This window comes from Orcinus orca, chromosome 14 (assembly GCF_937001465.1).
Source record: "Orcinus orca chromosome 14, mOrcOrc1.1, whole genome shotgun sequence".
Taxonomy (NCBI): Eukaryota; Metazoa; Chordata; class Mammalia; order Artiodactyla; family Delphinidae; genus Orcinus; species Orcinus orca.
In genome coordinates, this window is record NC_064572.1 from 10,565,606 (window position 1) to 10,582,288 (window position 16,683).

At 38.1% G+C, this 16,683-nt stretch overlaps 1 protein-coding gene across 7 annotated transcripts in view; it reads right to left on the bottom strand.

Moving 5' to 3' along the window:
• PCNX2 (pecanex 2) overlaps positions 1-16,683 on the bottom strand; it is a 274,063-nt gene that overhangs the window by 249,334 nt on the left and 8,046 nt on the right. For 5 of the 7 annotated variants that reach the window (XR_007471226.1, XM_033408945.2, XM_004281580.3 and 2 more), the window contains exons 2-4: positions 5,738-5,943; positions 4,413-4,533; positions 3,703-3,739 (exon numbers count right to left, since the gene is read on the bottom strand). Coding sequence is in view for 5 of the 7 variants with exons in the window: in XM_033408945.2 (XP_033264836.1) it covers positions 3,703-3,739; positions 4,413-4,533; positions 5,738-5,943 (364 nt within the window). In the remaining 2 variants the exon portion in view is untranslated. Of the gene's footprint in view, positions 1-3,702; positions 3,740-4,412; positions 4,534-5,737; positions 5,944-16,683 lie in introns of those variants that run through there. The other 2 variants (XM_033408947.2, XM_049696787.1) reach the window with 2 other exon arrangements.

Genomic DNA, 16,683 nt, shown 5'->3' on the forward strand with positions numbered 1-16,683 from the left:
CCCTACACCTAAAGGAAAGAGAAAGAAGAACAAACACCCAAAGTTAGCAGAAGAAAAGAAATCATAAAGATCAGAGCAGAAATAAATGAAATAGAAACAAAGAAAACAATAGCAAAGATCAATACAACTAAAAACTGGTTCTTTGAGAAGATAAACAAAATTGATAAACCATTAGCCAGACTCATCAAGAAAAAGAGGGAGAGGACTCAAATCAATAAAATTAGAAATGAAAAAGAAGTTACAACAGACACCGCAGAAATACAAAGCATCCTAAGAGACAACTACAAGCAGCTCTATGGCAATAAAATGGACAACCTGGAAGACATGGACAAATTCTTAGAAAGGTATAACCTTCCAAGACTGAACCAGGAAGAAATAGAAAATATGAAAAGACCAATCACAAGTACTGAAATAGAAACTGTGATTAAAAATCTTCCAACAAACAAAAGGCCAGGACCAGATGGCTTCACAGGTGAATTCTATCAAACATTTAGAGAAGAGCTATCACCTATCCTTCTCAAACTCTTCCAAAAAATTGCAGAGGAGAGAACACTCCCAAACTCATTCTCTGAGGGCACCATCACCCTGATAACAAAACCAGACAAAGATACTACAAAAAAAGAAAACTACAAACCAATATCACTGATAAATATAGATGCAAAAATCCTCAACAAAATACTAGCAAACAGAATCCAACAACACGTTAAAAGGATCATACACCACAATCAAGTGGGATTTATCCCAGGGATGCAAGGATTCTTCAATATATGCAAATCAATCAATGTGATACACCATATTAACAAATTGAAGAATAAAAACCATATATGATCATCTCAATAGATGCAGAAAAAGCTTTTGACAAAATTCATCACCCATTTAATGATAAAAACTCTCCAGAAAGTGGGCACAGAGGGAACCTACCTCAACATAATAAAGGCCATATACGACAAACCCACAGCAAACATCATTCTCAACAGTGAAAAACTGAAAGCATTTCCTCTAAGATCAGGAATAAGACAAAGATGTCCACTCTCGCCACTCTTATTCAACATAGTTTTGGAAGTCCTAGCCACGGCAATCAGAGAAGGAAAAAAAAGGAATACAAATTGGAAAAGAAGAAGTAAAACTGTCACTGTTTGCAGATGACGTGATACTATACATAGAGAATCCTAAAAATGCCACCAGAAAACTACTAGAGCTAATCAATGAATTTGGTAAAGTAGCAGGATACAAAATTAATGCACATTCCTATACACTAATGATGAAAAATCTGAAAGAGAAATTATGGAAACACTCCCATTTACCATTGCAACAAAAAGAATAAAATACTTAGGAATAAACCTACCTAGGGAGACAAAAGACCTGTGTGCAGAAAACTATAAGACACTGATGAAAGAAAATAAAGATGATACCAACAGATGGACTGATATACCATGTTCTTGGACTGGAAGAATCAATATTGTGAAAATGACTATACTACCCAAAGCAATCTACAGATTCAAAGCAATTCCTATCAAATTACCAATTGCATTTTTTACGGAACTAGAACAAATCATCTTAAAATTTGTATGGAGACACAAAAGACCCCGAATAGCCAAAGCAGTCTTGAGGGAAAAAAACGGAGCTGGAGGAATCAGACTCCCTGACTTCCGACTATACTACAAAGCTACAGTAATCAAGACAATATGGTACTGGCACAAAAACAGAAACACAGATCAATGGAACAAGATAGAAAACCCAGAGATAAACCCACGCACCTATGGTCAACTAATCTATGACAAAGGAGACAAAGATATACAATGGAGAAAGGACAGTCTCTTCAATAAGTGGTGCTGGGTAAACTGGACAGCTACATGTAAAAGAATGAAATTAGAATACTCCCTAACACCATACACAAATATAAACTCAAAATGGATCCAAGATCTAAATATAAGACCAGACACTATAAAACTCTTAGAGGAAAACATAGGAAGAACACTCTGACATAAATCACAGCAAGATCTTTTTTGATCCACTTCCTAGAGTAATGGAAATAAAAACAAAAATAAACAAATGGGACCTAATGAAATTTCAAAGCTTTTGCACAGCAAAGGAAACCATAAACAAGCCTAAAAGACAACCCTCAGAATGGGAGAAAATATTTGCAAACGAATCAATGGACAAAGGATTAATCTCCAAAATATATAAACAGCTCATGCAGCTCAATATTAAAAAAACAAAGAACCCAATCCAAAAATGGGCAGAAGACCTAAATAGACATTTCTCCAAAGAAGACATACAGATGGCCAAGAAGCACATGAAAAGATGCTCAACATCACTAATTATTAGAGAAATGCAAATCAAAACTACAATGAGGTATCACCTCACACCAGTTAGAATGGGCATCATCAGAAAATCTACAAACAACAAATGCTGGAGAGGCTGTGGAGGAAAGGGAACCCTCTTGTACTGTTGGTGGGAATGTAAATTGATACAGCCACTATGGAGAACAGTATGGAGGTTCCTTAGAAAACTAAAAATAGAACTACCATATGATCCAGCAATCCCACTACTGGGCATATACCCAGAGAAAACCGTAATTCAAAAAGACACATGCACCCCAATGTTCGTTGCAGCACTATTTACAATAGCCAGGTCATGGAAGCAGCCTAAATGCCCATCGAAAGACGAATGGATAAAGAAGTTGTGGTACATATATACAATGGAATATTACTCAGCCATAAAAAGGAACGAAATTGAGTCAGTTATAGAGACATGGACAGATCTAGAGACTGTCATACAGAGTGAAGTGAAGTAAGTCAGAAAGAGAAAAACAAATATCGTATATTAACGCATGTATTTGGAACCTAGAAAAATGGTACAGATGAGCCGGTTTGCGGGGCAGAAGTTGAGACACAGATGTAGAGAACAAACGTATGGACACCAAGGGGAGAAAACCGCAGTGGGGTGGGGATGGTGGTGTGCTGAATTGGGCGATTGGGATTGACATGTATACACTGATGTGTATAAAACTGATGACTGATAAGAACCTGCAGTACAAACAAACAAACAAAAACTAATACTAAACTTTCTTTGTATTATTTGTATGGAAATATGTTAATATAAATGTTTCAGACATTACATGAAATTTCTAAAAATCTTGTATGTTCTGGTATAATGTTATAAGTCATAATTCTAGTTATTACTTTAATATGTATCTCAGAAATAACTAAAAAAAAAGACAATAAAATGAAATCTTAGTAAAAAAGTAGAACAAATATTTGTGGTGAGAGGGTTAAAAGAAAATTTCAGGAACAAAATTTGTAACTTGACAGAAATGCATATACACAGAATGCAATGTCATTTCCTCTGTCATTTTTCAGTGTAAGTACTATAATAAAAAGTATACTGTGTCGATGATGAATTTATCCTATTTTATATCTGCTATTATGAGCTGTATGAAAGGAGTCACAGACTGCAGAAAGGACAATGAAATATAATCAATACAATATCACAGTCTGAACGTAGACATGATATACAAGTTCTGATAAGAAATAATGAAAATGAAGAGCTAAAGAAATGAAGGTAAAACATAACTGCAATCTTGGGTACAGTTCTAATTCTGAATGAATTCACTGGCATTCTGCTCTATGAAAATTATTTTTCGTTTCACTGAAGATAATGCTGTGAAAAAATATTAAACGATGAGAATAAGCACTCTACCTTTGAGATCTTCCACTGTTTCCTGTTCTGGCAGCTCCTAAATAAAGAACAAAAATCAATCAATATAAAAAAAAAAATCAATCAATATGACTCAGCTCCCTGCCCACTTCCAGGCAGTCAGCAGCCACTGTTTCTCTCAATGGCACATGGGAAAGACACAACAGAGTGTCCACTTAGAAAACGGGTAGCAAAGATGGACACAAAAATATCTAGAGTGTAGACATCCAACCAAGCCCACGGTGCTGTGAGAAAAGGGAGTTTGGTAATTAAGAAAGTAAGGAGAAAAAATAATGGGCTACTTCAGACTATAGTGAATAGAGCCCAAGAAAGTGAATCTAGAATAAAGGTGACTTAAGTATGATTTCATGTGGAGTGGTGGAGTGGATTCCAGGGGAAGGCATTGCAAATACGATGATTGAGATGAATGACAGACAGGACCAGGGAGAGGGCAGTGAAGGTGAGCTTATGGGTTCTTCTGGCCGTGGTGCAGTCTCGGCAGGGCAGGCAGACTGCAGAGAAGGCCGGTGGGTGTGCTTGGAACGGGTGACTGGGTGTTTATCTCATGGTCCATGTGCTCCCCTCAGGTCATTGCCACCAAGAGGCCAGTATTTACAACCAGTGCATGTAAGTTGCAGTCACCACCATTGCACACTTCCATGATCAACACTCCAGCAGCACGAGGAGAGTGAAACAGAAAACAGACCACTAACCAGGAGCCCAGATGAATGATGAGAGTTTATGCTCTGTCCTCTGGAGCTGCCGTGGACGGGAGGCGTGGAGAGGGTTCGACTGGCCTCTTCCTTTTTGCCGTTGTTAATCCGCCCATTATTGCTAAGCCACCATGAGAAACACAGGGGCAGTGATATTATCAAATAAAACTATGGCTCTTTTGACCTTAGTCCTTAAACAATTTTTTTTCCTTGATTCCACTTTGTCCAATTCATGGTATACACAATGGACTATTACTCAGCCATAAAAAAAGAAAGAAAGAATGCCATTTGCAGCAACATGGATGGACCTGGAGATTATCATACTAAGTAAGTCAGACAGAGAAAGACAAATACCATATGGTATCACTTATATGTGGAATCTATGATATGACACAAATGAACTCATATACAAAACAGAAACAGACTTAGAAAACAAACTTATGGTTACCAAAGGGGAAAAGGACGGGGAGGGATAAATTAGGAATTTGGGAGTCACATATACACACTACTATGTATAAAAGAGATAGACAACAGGGACCTACTGGATAGCACAGGGAATTATACTCAATATTTTGTAATAACCTATATGGGAAAAGAATCTGAAAAAGTATATATATATATATATATATACACACACACACACACACACATACATATACACACCTACATATACACACACACACACACACATAACTGAATCACTTTGTTGTACACCTGAAACTAACACAACATTGTAAGTCAACTATATTTCAATAAAAAAATATATATGTATAAAAAAGGGGAAGAGTTCACGGTATACAAATTTTATTTTTAAAAGCTAATAAACATTACTTTAAAATAAGACATGCTCTCTTAAGGAACTATCAGAAATAAGACCAAGAATAGTGATGAATGCTCACTTGAGAATTACTCTTAATATTTTAGTTCTATGCAATGTATTACTTTTATATTAACAAACACAAATGTTCTTTCTGAAAATACTCTGGCATGCACTAAGCATTGAGATGATGAGATAAAAATACTGAAGTGAAATATTTTGCTATGCTAAGCCTAATGCAAATAAATTTCAGAGCATGGTATAAGGTCATATTAAATAGTCAGTTAAACCGTCTGGATTATCAACGGTAAGGCAATTATCATAAAATGCCTATCAACTTAGGCATTATTTTTATGCCTAAGTGTATGTTTAAATATAAGAAAAATGTACATATTTGTGTCTGCCTCTCCTGGCATATTTTCACAAACAACTCATACATGAGAAAAATTATTTTAATCAAAATTAAAACCTTCAAATTATGAACTAATGCATTAATGAGAAATGTTACCTTGTATTTTTATGATTGGTTATGTGGTCACTGATGGCCTCTTTGTCTTTATTTGGCTTTTCCTTCTTTCTGGAGGGCCTTTGCTGAATCACTTCTCCTTTATCAAACATGAGGTGTAGGCGATAACTGATCAATTTGATTATTGTGAAGAATATCGTCACTGAGCTGCAGTAAAAAAATACAGTGATGGCATTTGGAGGAAAAGCCTAGAGAAGAGAAAAGAAAGGAAAAAATGTATTTGCTTGTAGGATTACCTCTGGTCTTAAATCTGAAAGTATTTTAAAACTATTTATTGAGCATAAATTGGGCGAGATTTCAAATTTTATTAGTTTTATAACTTTTCCTGTTCGTAATACCTGAAGAGAAAGAGCTACTACCTTTTTATTATTTTTTAAAGTCTTTCTTATTTTTCAGGTGCTGGTACTAGCTGCAATGACCAACATGTGATTTGCAGACAGGAACCCCATGGAACAAAAGATACGTTATAGTGAGAGTCTCCGTTTTCTACCAGCTCTTTTCTACAGGCTAGTCTGGTCTTCCGTGCATATGGTCTTCAAGGCCAGAGGAGGGCCTTTGAGATGCTGCTTTCTTCAACAAAACACAAACGGCCTTGCAGAGAACAAAGGGAAGGAGAAAGGTTAGTGTAACGCCCCCTTGCTTTCCTCCCTGATTTCCCATTGGGTTAATATCATCAAGCCATGGACTTCTCTAGTGACATGACGTAGGCAGGGGCCATAAGAGGGTGTACTGCCTCTCAAAGGCAGAGGGACATTTCCAAAAGTGGCAAAGGATCTTTGCATGGAGATCATGGTGAAGGTCAGCTCAATTCTGTCCAATCCCCTCAAGAAACAAAATGAATCGCTGGGATCCATGTAATTGTCCCACTCTGTAGGACACCCCACATCCCTTCCTATTTCTCTCACAGACCGTGGACCATGGCAGGTTCTCTGGTCCTTCCTAAATGAAATTCTTATCTTCTGGGATAGAAATGAATTCCTGAGGGTCCCAAGATGATACTAAGGACAACCTCAATAAACAGTGAGACCCTTTTAGCAATGCATCTCCCAGAAGGATCTCATAAGTCCAGTAATGATTCCAGTCAGTGCTGCAACCTGGAACACAGCGAGGCTCAGAGGCCACATGGCCCGGCCCCCTTCTGCTCCCATGCAGCCCCTGCACAACCGGCCCTGGTCCTATCTAACAATTTACCATCTGGGTAAGACCGTTCCTAAAACAGAATAGCCAAGCCAAAGGAACAACCAAGAAAGAGGAAACGATCACCTACAGTAAAAGCTGAAGTGAAGAATTTTCACCGTCACTGACTTGTTTTCATTTCATGCGGATAAAAGTCCACAAATAGATATGAATTCGTAAATAAGTGAATGACAGAATGATTAAATAAGATAAATATCAGATGGATAGAAATATGTAAAGTCAGTTCCCCTCCCTGGAAGCAGATAAGTTCCACATTTACACATGTACCTCCTCATGAGAAGTTGTGAAGAACCTCAAGGAATATAGAGCCAAGTTGAAGAGAGACAGAGAGGAGAGGCCATTAATAGCCCCCATCACTTTTCCTTAACATGTATGTATATTTCAGGTCTAAAAAAGTGTAGGCTAATAAAAAAGAATGAAATAATGCCATTTACAGCAAAATGGATGGACCTAGAGATTACCATACTAAGCGAAGTAAGTCAGAAAGAGAAGCACAAATACCATACGACATCACTTATATGTGGGATCTAAAAAAAAAATGATACAAATGAACTTATTTACAAAACAGACTCACAGATATAGAGAACAGATTTGTGGCTGCCGAGGGTGGGAGGGGGGAGGGGGCTGGGGGAGGGAAGGATTGGGAGTTTGGGGTTAGCAGATGCAAACTATTATGTATAGGATGGATAAACAACAAGGTCCTACTGCAGAGCACAGGAAACTATATTCAGTATCCTGTGATAAACCATACTGGAAAAGAATATGAAAAAGAATGTATGTATATATAACTGAATCACTTTGCTGTACACCAGAAATTAACACAACATTGTAAATCAACCGTGCTTCAATAAAATATAAATTTTAAAAATAATAATATCAATAAATGTAGGCTAAAGCTAGAGAGTAAGTTTGAAGAAACTGATAAAGAAGCAATAAAACCCAGCAAATGCTAAAACCAACATGATGCTGAGTGAAGTAAGTCAGAGAAAGACAAGACAAATACTGTATGATCTCACTTACATGAAATTTATTTAAATATAAGTGAAATACAAATTTATATTAGTTTAAAACAAAAAGAAAAACACCAAACTTATAGAAAAAGAGATCAGATTTGTAGTTACCAGAGATGGGGGGGTGGGAGGAGGGAAACTGAAGGAAGGTGGTGAAAAGGTCTAAACTTACAAGAGTAATAAGTACTAAGGATGCCATGTATATGATGACTATAATTAACATTGCTGTATGATATATAGGAAAGTTGTTAAGAGAGTAGATCCTAATTCATTGCAAGAATTTTTTTCTTCTCTTTGTACTGTATCTATATGAGATGATGGATGTTAACTAAGCCCATGTTTAGCTGTGATAATCATTTCACAATATATGTAAACCAAACCATCAGGATGTCTACCTTAAACTTATACAGTGTCATGTGTCAATTACTTCTTAGTGAAAGTGGGGAGAAAAAGAAGGCAGATAAAGAAGTTTTTAATAAAAAATAAACCCCAGCAAATGTCTATGAGAATAGATTAGCAAACTGTCATATACAAATTATTTTTGAAAGGAGAATTATTTTATTTTATTTATTTTCTTATTTTTTGGCTGTGCTAGTGGGATCTTAGTTCCCCGACGAGGGGTGGAACCCATGCCCCTTGCACCATAAGCACGGAGTCCTAACCACTGGACCACCAAGGAATTCCCTGTCATATACAAATTATATTCATAAGTTGTTTGAATTATAATGTAGCTTGGGTCTCATAGTATTCCAATTAGTAGGGGTAGCAGAGAAAGTGCTCACTCAATATCCCACGGGCTCTCCTACATTTCCCAGCCTCCCTTGCAGTCAGGCTGGGCCCATGTGCCTACTTTTGGCCAATGGGCCATGAGCAGAAGTGGCCAGTGTCACTACTAAGCCTGAACAATTATGAGCTGGTGCCTCTTCCATGCCACTCTCCTCCTCTTTAGTTGATAATCTCAGAGGCCACATTTTCCAGATCCATCTACAAGACAATAGAGCTTCCTTCAGCCTGGGCTCCTGGGTGACTCTATGGGACAAGGCCCTTACAGACCCAAGACGGACATGTAATAGAAGCGAGAAATAAACCTTTGATTCACTGAGCCACTGAGATTTGGGGCATGGCAGCTAGCATGGTTTCACCTAAATTAATATTGGGGGGTACCATTTTATGGGGAAGCTTCCATTCAAGATTAGAGATAAAAACCCTAAGGCATTGGGAAAAGAAGGTTAGGGAAGAAGGGGGAGAGAGAAAAGATTATATATGGATACTGGGGAAATTCATTTGGAAAAAAACTGACTTGCCACTATTCTCATAAATATGGGCCACAGCATAAGCTTAGTAATGTTGGAATTAAGAGAAGGCAAGAAGCTTGAAGTTGAAGTTGACATGAACATTAGTAACTAGTTTGCAACCCAGGTGAGAAGAGGTCCTGTCTCATCCTCGACGAAGGACCACTTAGCACTTTGTCGCACCACTGAAAAGCCCCTACACCACACCAGACCCTAGTAAGAGATAGACATTTTACTGAAAATTTCCTTGGCGAGAGGAAAGGTTTCACAGCACGTGACTTCATGGCACATTATTCCTCCCCAAATTCTCTGCTCTCATGATTCCTTTAAAAACCTCTCCCCCTTCAGTAGACCCTCCAAATGGAATCTAGCATCCTCTAAATGTCCCCTTTTTTATGCCATATAATTAGAGCTCTGCCCATATTCCCCCAATTCTACATTCCCAGGAACGTCACTGAAAATTCCTATCAAGGCCATTTTTCTGATGACCTCATTATGCTCAGTCAACAAAAGATCTCCAGCTTCTAGAATTTTCTCTCCTATAAGTATGCATGCAAGGAAAGGAAGAGGGTTTAGGAGAAATCTGTCATGAATGAGCAGTTTTAAATTTGTATTTAATTTCGATCCCAGATTTTTCCCCCGATATAAGGTATATTCAGATCTTGAATAGAGATTTACTTGTTCTAAGGTAAATCACAATTTTTTCTTGTTTACATGAACTTAGCATTTTAACACATCCTTATTAACCATAGGAGGCAACCTTTCTCAGAATTATATTCTGAAAAGGATGATGGATGTTAACAGCAATCTGCCTGTTACTCCCCAACACTCCACTGAAAACGTTCTTGTCAACGTCTCTAAAGACAACAATTCAATCCAATTTTCTCAGCAGCCCTCAACACAGTTGCTCGCTTCTTGAAATGCTCACCTCTTTCTGCTTCTAAGAGGCCACACTCTCCTAGCTTTGTCCCTGCCTCACTCACAGCTCCTCTTTGCCTTACGTCTGAGTCTAGAGCTCCTGGGGCCTCAGCCCTCTTCTCTCTTCCTACGCGTTCTCACTCAGTCCCTTGGCAGTCAATGGAATCCCGATATTGATGATTTTCCAATCCATATCCCTGGCTTAGACAGCTTATCTAAGCTCCCCACACCTATATCCAACTACCTAGTCAACATCTCCACTTTCACATCTAAAAGGAAACTCCAAGCTAACATGTCTAAAATTAGGTATTTAGTTTCATGTCCTTTGTCACCAACTGTCCTCTCCTACATACCCTTTCCCACCTCAGTCAACGGTACCCCAAACACTTGCTGCTCAAACCAGGTAACTGGGCATAACCCTTGATTTCATCCTTACTTCTCCACCCCAAAAATGAACATATCACTAAATCTTATCAAACTAGATCCACATTTCTCCATCTTTACTGCCAACATCATCTCTGGGCTGGACCAACAAAATAGCCTCTGAACCTCCCACTTCTATCCTGCTTTCTCGAATCTACTCTCCACCCAGCAGCCAGAGACATTTTTTGACAAAGTAAACTGGCATATCTTTTTAATGTGTTTTTTAACCTGTTTTATACCTCCCAAAATTATTAAATAAATAAAGATGGAGGGAAAAAAAACTAAAATTAAACACCCACAGATGAACCTAACCATATAGCAAATGGACAGCATAACAACAAAGACAAATCAAAAATTAAATATAAAAAAATATTCCTAAGGACTTCCCTGGTGGTCCAGTGGGTAAGACTCTGCGCTCCCAATGCAGAGGACCCGGGTTGGATCCCTGGTGAGGGAACTGGAACCCGCATGCATGCCACAACTAAGAGTTTGCATGCCGCAACTAAGAAGTCCGCATGCTGCAACTAAAGATCCCACATGCCGCAACTAAGAAGTCCACATGCCGCAACGAAGATACTGCAACCAAGACCCAGTGCAGCCAAAATTAATAAATAAATAAAATAAGTATTTTTAAAAAAGGACTTAATCCTATACAAATATTGAATCATTACATCATAAACCATAATCTAATATGATGTTATATGTCAATTATATCTCAATAAAAAATTTTAAATAATTAATCCAAGTAACTTTAGAAAACAATATTCTCACAGCACATTATTGCTATATTCTTAAAATAATAATAATAACAAAAACACAAAACAATCTTGGACTTAACCAAAAGATTTTCTTTTGGTAGAGGTATGAGAGTAGTAATTCCTGTGTATATTTTAGGATTGAAAAAATGATATTGTTGGCAACCAGAGTTCTCACTGTGGGAAAAAAGGAGATACAAATGTGGAGCAGGTGAAGGAAAAGAAAAATCCTTTAACTTGGATCAGATTTTAAAGGTTTCAGAACAACTCTCAGTAGACGACTCTAGATAGATAGGTAGATATGCTCCCCTAGCTCTGTCTACTGAAAGGACCTAGAAGCAAAGACAACCCCAAAGCAATAAATATAACTACAGCTTCCCCAAATCTTGGATTCCAAATGCCACTTCCCACCAAAAGGATCAGGGCTTCTTAGAGTAATGACTGGTTTTTCCAGGGCTGGAGCAGAAAATGTATAAGCTAAGTGTGGACTAACTTGTTGGGCTAGAAAGCAAGAAAGTGCTCAAAAGCTGATGAGGACATATCCAAAGGACTCAAAAACTGCTGGAAAAAGGTACCACTTGCCAAATTTTGGGTAAACTTAATATCAAAAAGACTGGGGAGAGTTGCAGGATACAAGATGAATGTACAGAAATCTGTTGCTTTTCTATACACTAATAATGAACTATCACAAAGAGAAATTAAGGAAACAATCCCCTTTACAATCACATCAAAAAGAATAAAGTACCTAAGAATAAACTTAACCAAGGAGGTGAAAGACCTAGACCCTGGAAACTATAAAATATTGATGAAGGAATCTGAAAATGATAAAAAGAAATGGAAAGATATTCTGTGTTCTTGGATTGGAAGAATTCATATTATGAAAATGTCCATACTACCCAAAGCAATCAACAGATTTCATGCAATTCCTATCAAAATACCCATGACATTTTTCACAGAACTAGAACAGATAATCCTAAAATTCATATGGAACCATGAAAACCCCAAATTGCCAAAGCAATCTTGAGAAAAAAGAGCAAAGCTGGAGGTATCACACTCCCTGACTTTAGACTATACTACAAAACTGCAGTAATCAAAACAGCATGGTACTGGCACAAAAACAGACACATAGATCAATGGAACAGAATAGAGAGCCCAGAAGTAAACCTACACACCTGAACTATGACAAAACAGGAAAGAATACACAATGGAGAAAAGACAGTCTCTTCTGCTGAGAAAACTGGACAGCTAAATGTTCTAAGAATGAGATTAGAACATTTCCTCACACCATATGTGAAAATAAACCCCAAATGGGGAGTTCCCTGGTGGGCTAGTGGTTAGGATGCCGGGCTTTCACTGATGTGGCCCAGTTCAATCCCTGGCAGGGGAACTGAGATCCCACAAGCCACATGGTGCAGCCAAAAAATAACAAAATAAAAACAAACAAAAAACTCAAAGTGGATTAAAAACCTAAGTGTAAGACCTGAAACCATAAAATTCCTGGAAGAAAACATATGCAGACCACTCTTTGACATAAATAGTGGCAATATTTTGGGGGTCTGTCTCCTAAGGCAAAAGAAATAAAAGCAAAAATAAACAAATGGGACCAAATTAAACTTAAAGGCTTTTGCACAGCAAAAGAAACCACTGTCAAAACAAAAAGACAACCTACAGGATGGGAGAAAATATTTGCAAACAATGTGACCGACAAGGGGTTAATATCCAAAATATACAAACAGCTCATACAATTCAATATCAAAAAACAAACAATCCAATCAAAAAATGGGCAGAAGACCTAAATAGACACTTTTCCAAAGAAGATATACAGATGGCCAACAGGCACATGAAAAGATGCTCGTCATTGCTACTTATTAGAGAAACACAAATTAAAACCATAAAGAGATTATCACCTCACACCTGTCAGAATGACCATCATCAAAAAGTCCACAAATAACAAACGCTGGAGAGGATGTGGACAAAAAGGGAACTGTTGTACACTGTTGGTGAAAATGTAAATTCATGCATCCACTATGGGAAACAGTATGGAGGTTCCTCAAAAAACTAAAAATAGAACTACCATATGATCCAGCAATTCAATTCCTGGGTACATATCTGAAAAAAACAACTCGAAAAGATATATGCAGTCTAATGTTCATGTCAGCACTGTTTAGAACAGCCAAGATATGGAAGCAATCTAAATGTCCATCGACAGATAAATGAATAAAGAAGATGTGGGGTGTGTGTGTGTGTGTGTGTGTGTGTGTGTGTGTGTGTGTGTGTGTGTAATGGAATATTAGCCATAAAAAAATGAAATTCTGCCATTTGCAATAAGGTAGATGGACCTAGAGTGTACTATGCTTAGTGAAATAAGTCAGACAAAGAAAGACAAATACTGTATATCATTTTATGTGGAATCTGAAAAATAAAACAAATGAATGTATAAAGCAAAGCAGAAGCAAACTCACAGACATAGAGAACAAACTAGTGGATACCAGTGGGGAGAGGGAAGGGAAGGAGCAAGTTAAGGGTAGGGGATTAAGAGATACAAACAACTATGTGTAAAATAGATAAGTAACAAGGATATATTGTACGGCATAGGGAATTACAGACATTATTTTGTAGTAACTTTTAATGGAATATAATCTGTAAAAATACTGAATCACTATGCTGTACACCTGAAACTAAAATAAAATTTTAAATCAGCTATACTTCTATTTTAAAAAATCTGGTTTGGAGATAAATTAAATATTTAAATTAAAAAAAAAGAATGATGATAGGAATGAATAAAAAAAAAAAAAAGAATCTGTGAGACCACACTAACAAACACAACAAAACTACAAGGCGGGGGAAAAGGATAGCTTTTCTTCACAGAAGAATACCTATGAATAAATAGAAAATCACCATTTTTCAGCCATCATTTTGGTAATTATTTTAGGTAAGCATCATCAATTTTTGGTACAACCATGAGTAAAAATTTTGGGGGAATACAATAACATGTACAGTCTCCAGGTTTCTCCTCCCAGATTATTTGTTAAATACAAGAGGAAATTAGGTACCTTTACAACAGAGAAATCTGGCCAACACCATCTTGACCAATGACCAAACTTATTGGCACTACCAAAGGGGCAATGACATTGGGTGCCTCTGATGTGATACAGGACAAGGACACATCACTTAGGTAGTATTCATGCCAAAAAATGCATAATCAGACACCTAATCTCAAGGATACAATTAAAAAATCCAAATTGTGGGACATTTCTGCAAAACAACTTTTATTGCCACAAAAGAAAAAAATAAAACTTGAAGAACGTGTTCTAGAATAAAGGACAATTCAGAGACTTGAGAACTAAATGCAATGCATGATCCTCGATTGAATCTTAGATCCAGAAAAACAAAACAAAAAGCTCAGCTACGCTGGACATCATTAGCATAATGGAGAAATCTATATGAGAACTATGTATTAGACAATAGCATTACATCAACATTCATTTTTTGAGTGTGATGATTATGTGGGAGAATGTCCTTCTCCTTAAGAGACACATGATGAAGCTTCTAGGGGGAAAGTGTCTTGATGTTTGCAATTTATTCTCAAATGATTCAGCAAAATTTTAAATGTATAAATATATAAGACAGTGATGTGGCAAATGTGGCAAAACATTAAGAACTGGTGAATCGAAGTGAAGGGTATATGGTATTCATTGTGTTATATTTGCAACTTCTCTGTAGACTAGAAATTTTTGAAAAATAAAAATTGGGGGGCTTCCCTGGTGGCACGGTGGTTGAGAGTCCGCCTGCCGATGCAGGGGACACAGGTTCGTGCCCGGTCTGGGAAGATCCCACATGCCGCGGAGCGGCTGGGCCCGTGAACCATGGCCGCTGAGCCTGCGCATCCGGAGCCTCTGCTCCGCAACGGGAGAGGCCACAACAATGAGAGGCCCGCACACCGCAAAAAAAAAAAAAAATGGGGTATAAAAAATAATATCCTACTTCAAACTTGACCAAAAAAGAATTCATCAATGTGTCTTAGCATACTGAGACTGAAACTCAAACTCCTTCTCTTGGTCCACCATCTTTGCTTGACAAGCTACTAATCATTCATCAGGTTCCAGATTAGAAGTTATTTCCTTTGTTAAGCCTTCCTAAACACCAAAGCCAGGATAAGGTCTTTACTGTATAGCACCTTGTACTTCCCTTGTAATAACAGTAATCATTGTGTTATTCATGCCTGTTTACCTTTACCTGTTAACTTAATAAGGAGAGATACCAATCTATCTTTTGCCTGTTGTTTTCCCAACATCCAGCCAAACACCTGGCACTCAGTCTGTTGTTGTAGACATAAGTGTTGTCCAACGAATAGGTCCAGTTCTTCCCTGGACACACAGTAGGACTGTACTTTCCCCTCCCCTTGGGTAGATGTGACCATGCAACTTGCCCTAACAAAGATGTCTGAGTGCAAGAGGTATCTGCCGTTTCCAGGTGGGAGCTTCAAGAGCTAGTCCATGCTCTTCACCCTCTCTCTCCATCCACCGTGGTGACTGGCAATGGTCAGGGTAATGGGGTGAGGATGGTGGGGAGCAGAGCCCCTAACTACCCAAACTGGGGGTTCTATCAGCCTAGATACCTACATGCCTGTGAGGAGCAGGATCCCCTGCTAACCATGCTCCCCTTCCCCTCTAACCATGTTGGACACATAATATGAATACAAAAAAAATAAACTTGGTAAAACCAAGGAGATTTTGAGGCTATTTGTTATATCAGCACAAATCAGCATATCCTGACTGATATGTAAGTGTTCAAATACTGAATGAAACAATTCAAATAGCCAAATATTAGCATTAGGTTTAAACTCATCTGAAAAACGTAAATATTCTTCAAGGGGACGGGTCAAATAAATCACCCTTTACTCACACAGTGGAATACCATGCTGACCTCAAAAATAATGAAGAAGGGGCTTCCCTGGTGGCGCAGTGGTTGAGCATCTGCCTGCCAATGCAGGGGACACGGGTTCGAGCCCTGGTCTGGGAAGATCCCACATGCCGCGGAGCAACTAGGCCCGTGCGCCACAACGACTGAGCCTGTGCGTCTGGAGCCTGTGCTCCGCAACAAGAGAGGCCCGCACACCGCGATGAAGAGTGGCCCCCGCTCGCCGCAACTAGAGAAAGCCCTCGCACAGAAACGAAGACCCAACACAGCCAAAAATAAATATATAAATAAAATTTTTAAAAAAATAAATAAATAATGAAGAAGACCTTTATGTAATGCTCTCCAAGAAAAAGTAGAAAAGGTAAAGTGGAAAAAACAAGGATACGTACAGATACGTGGCTGCATACGTATAC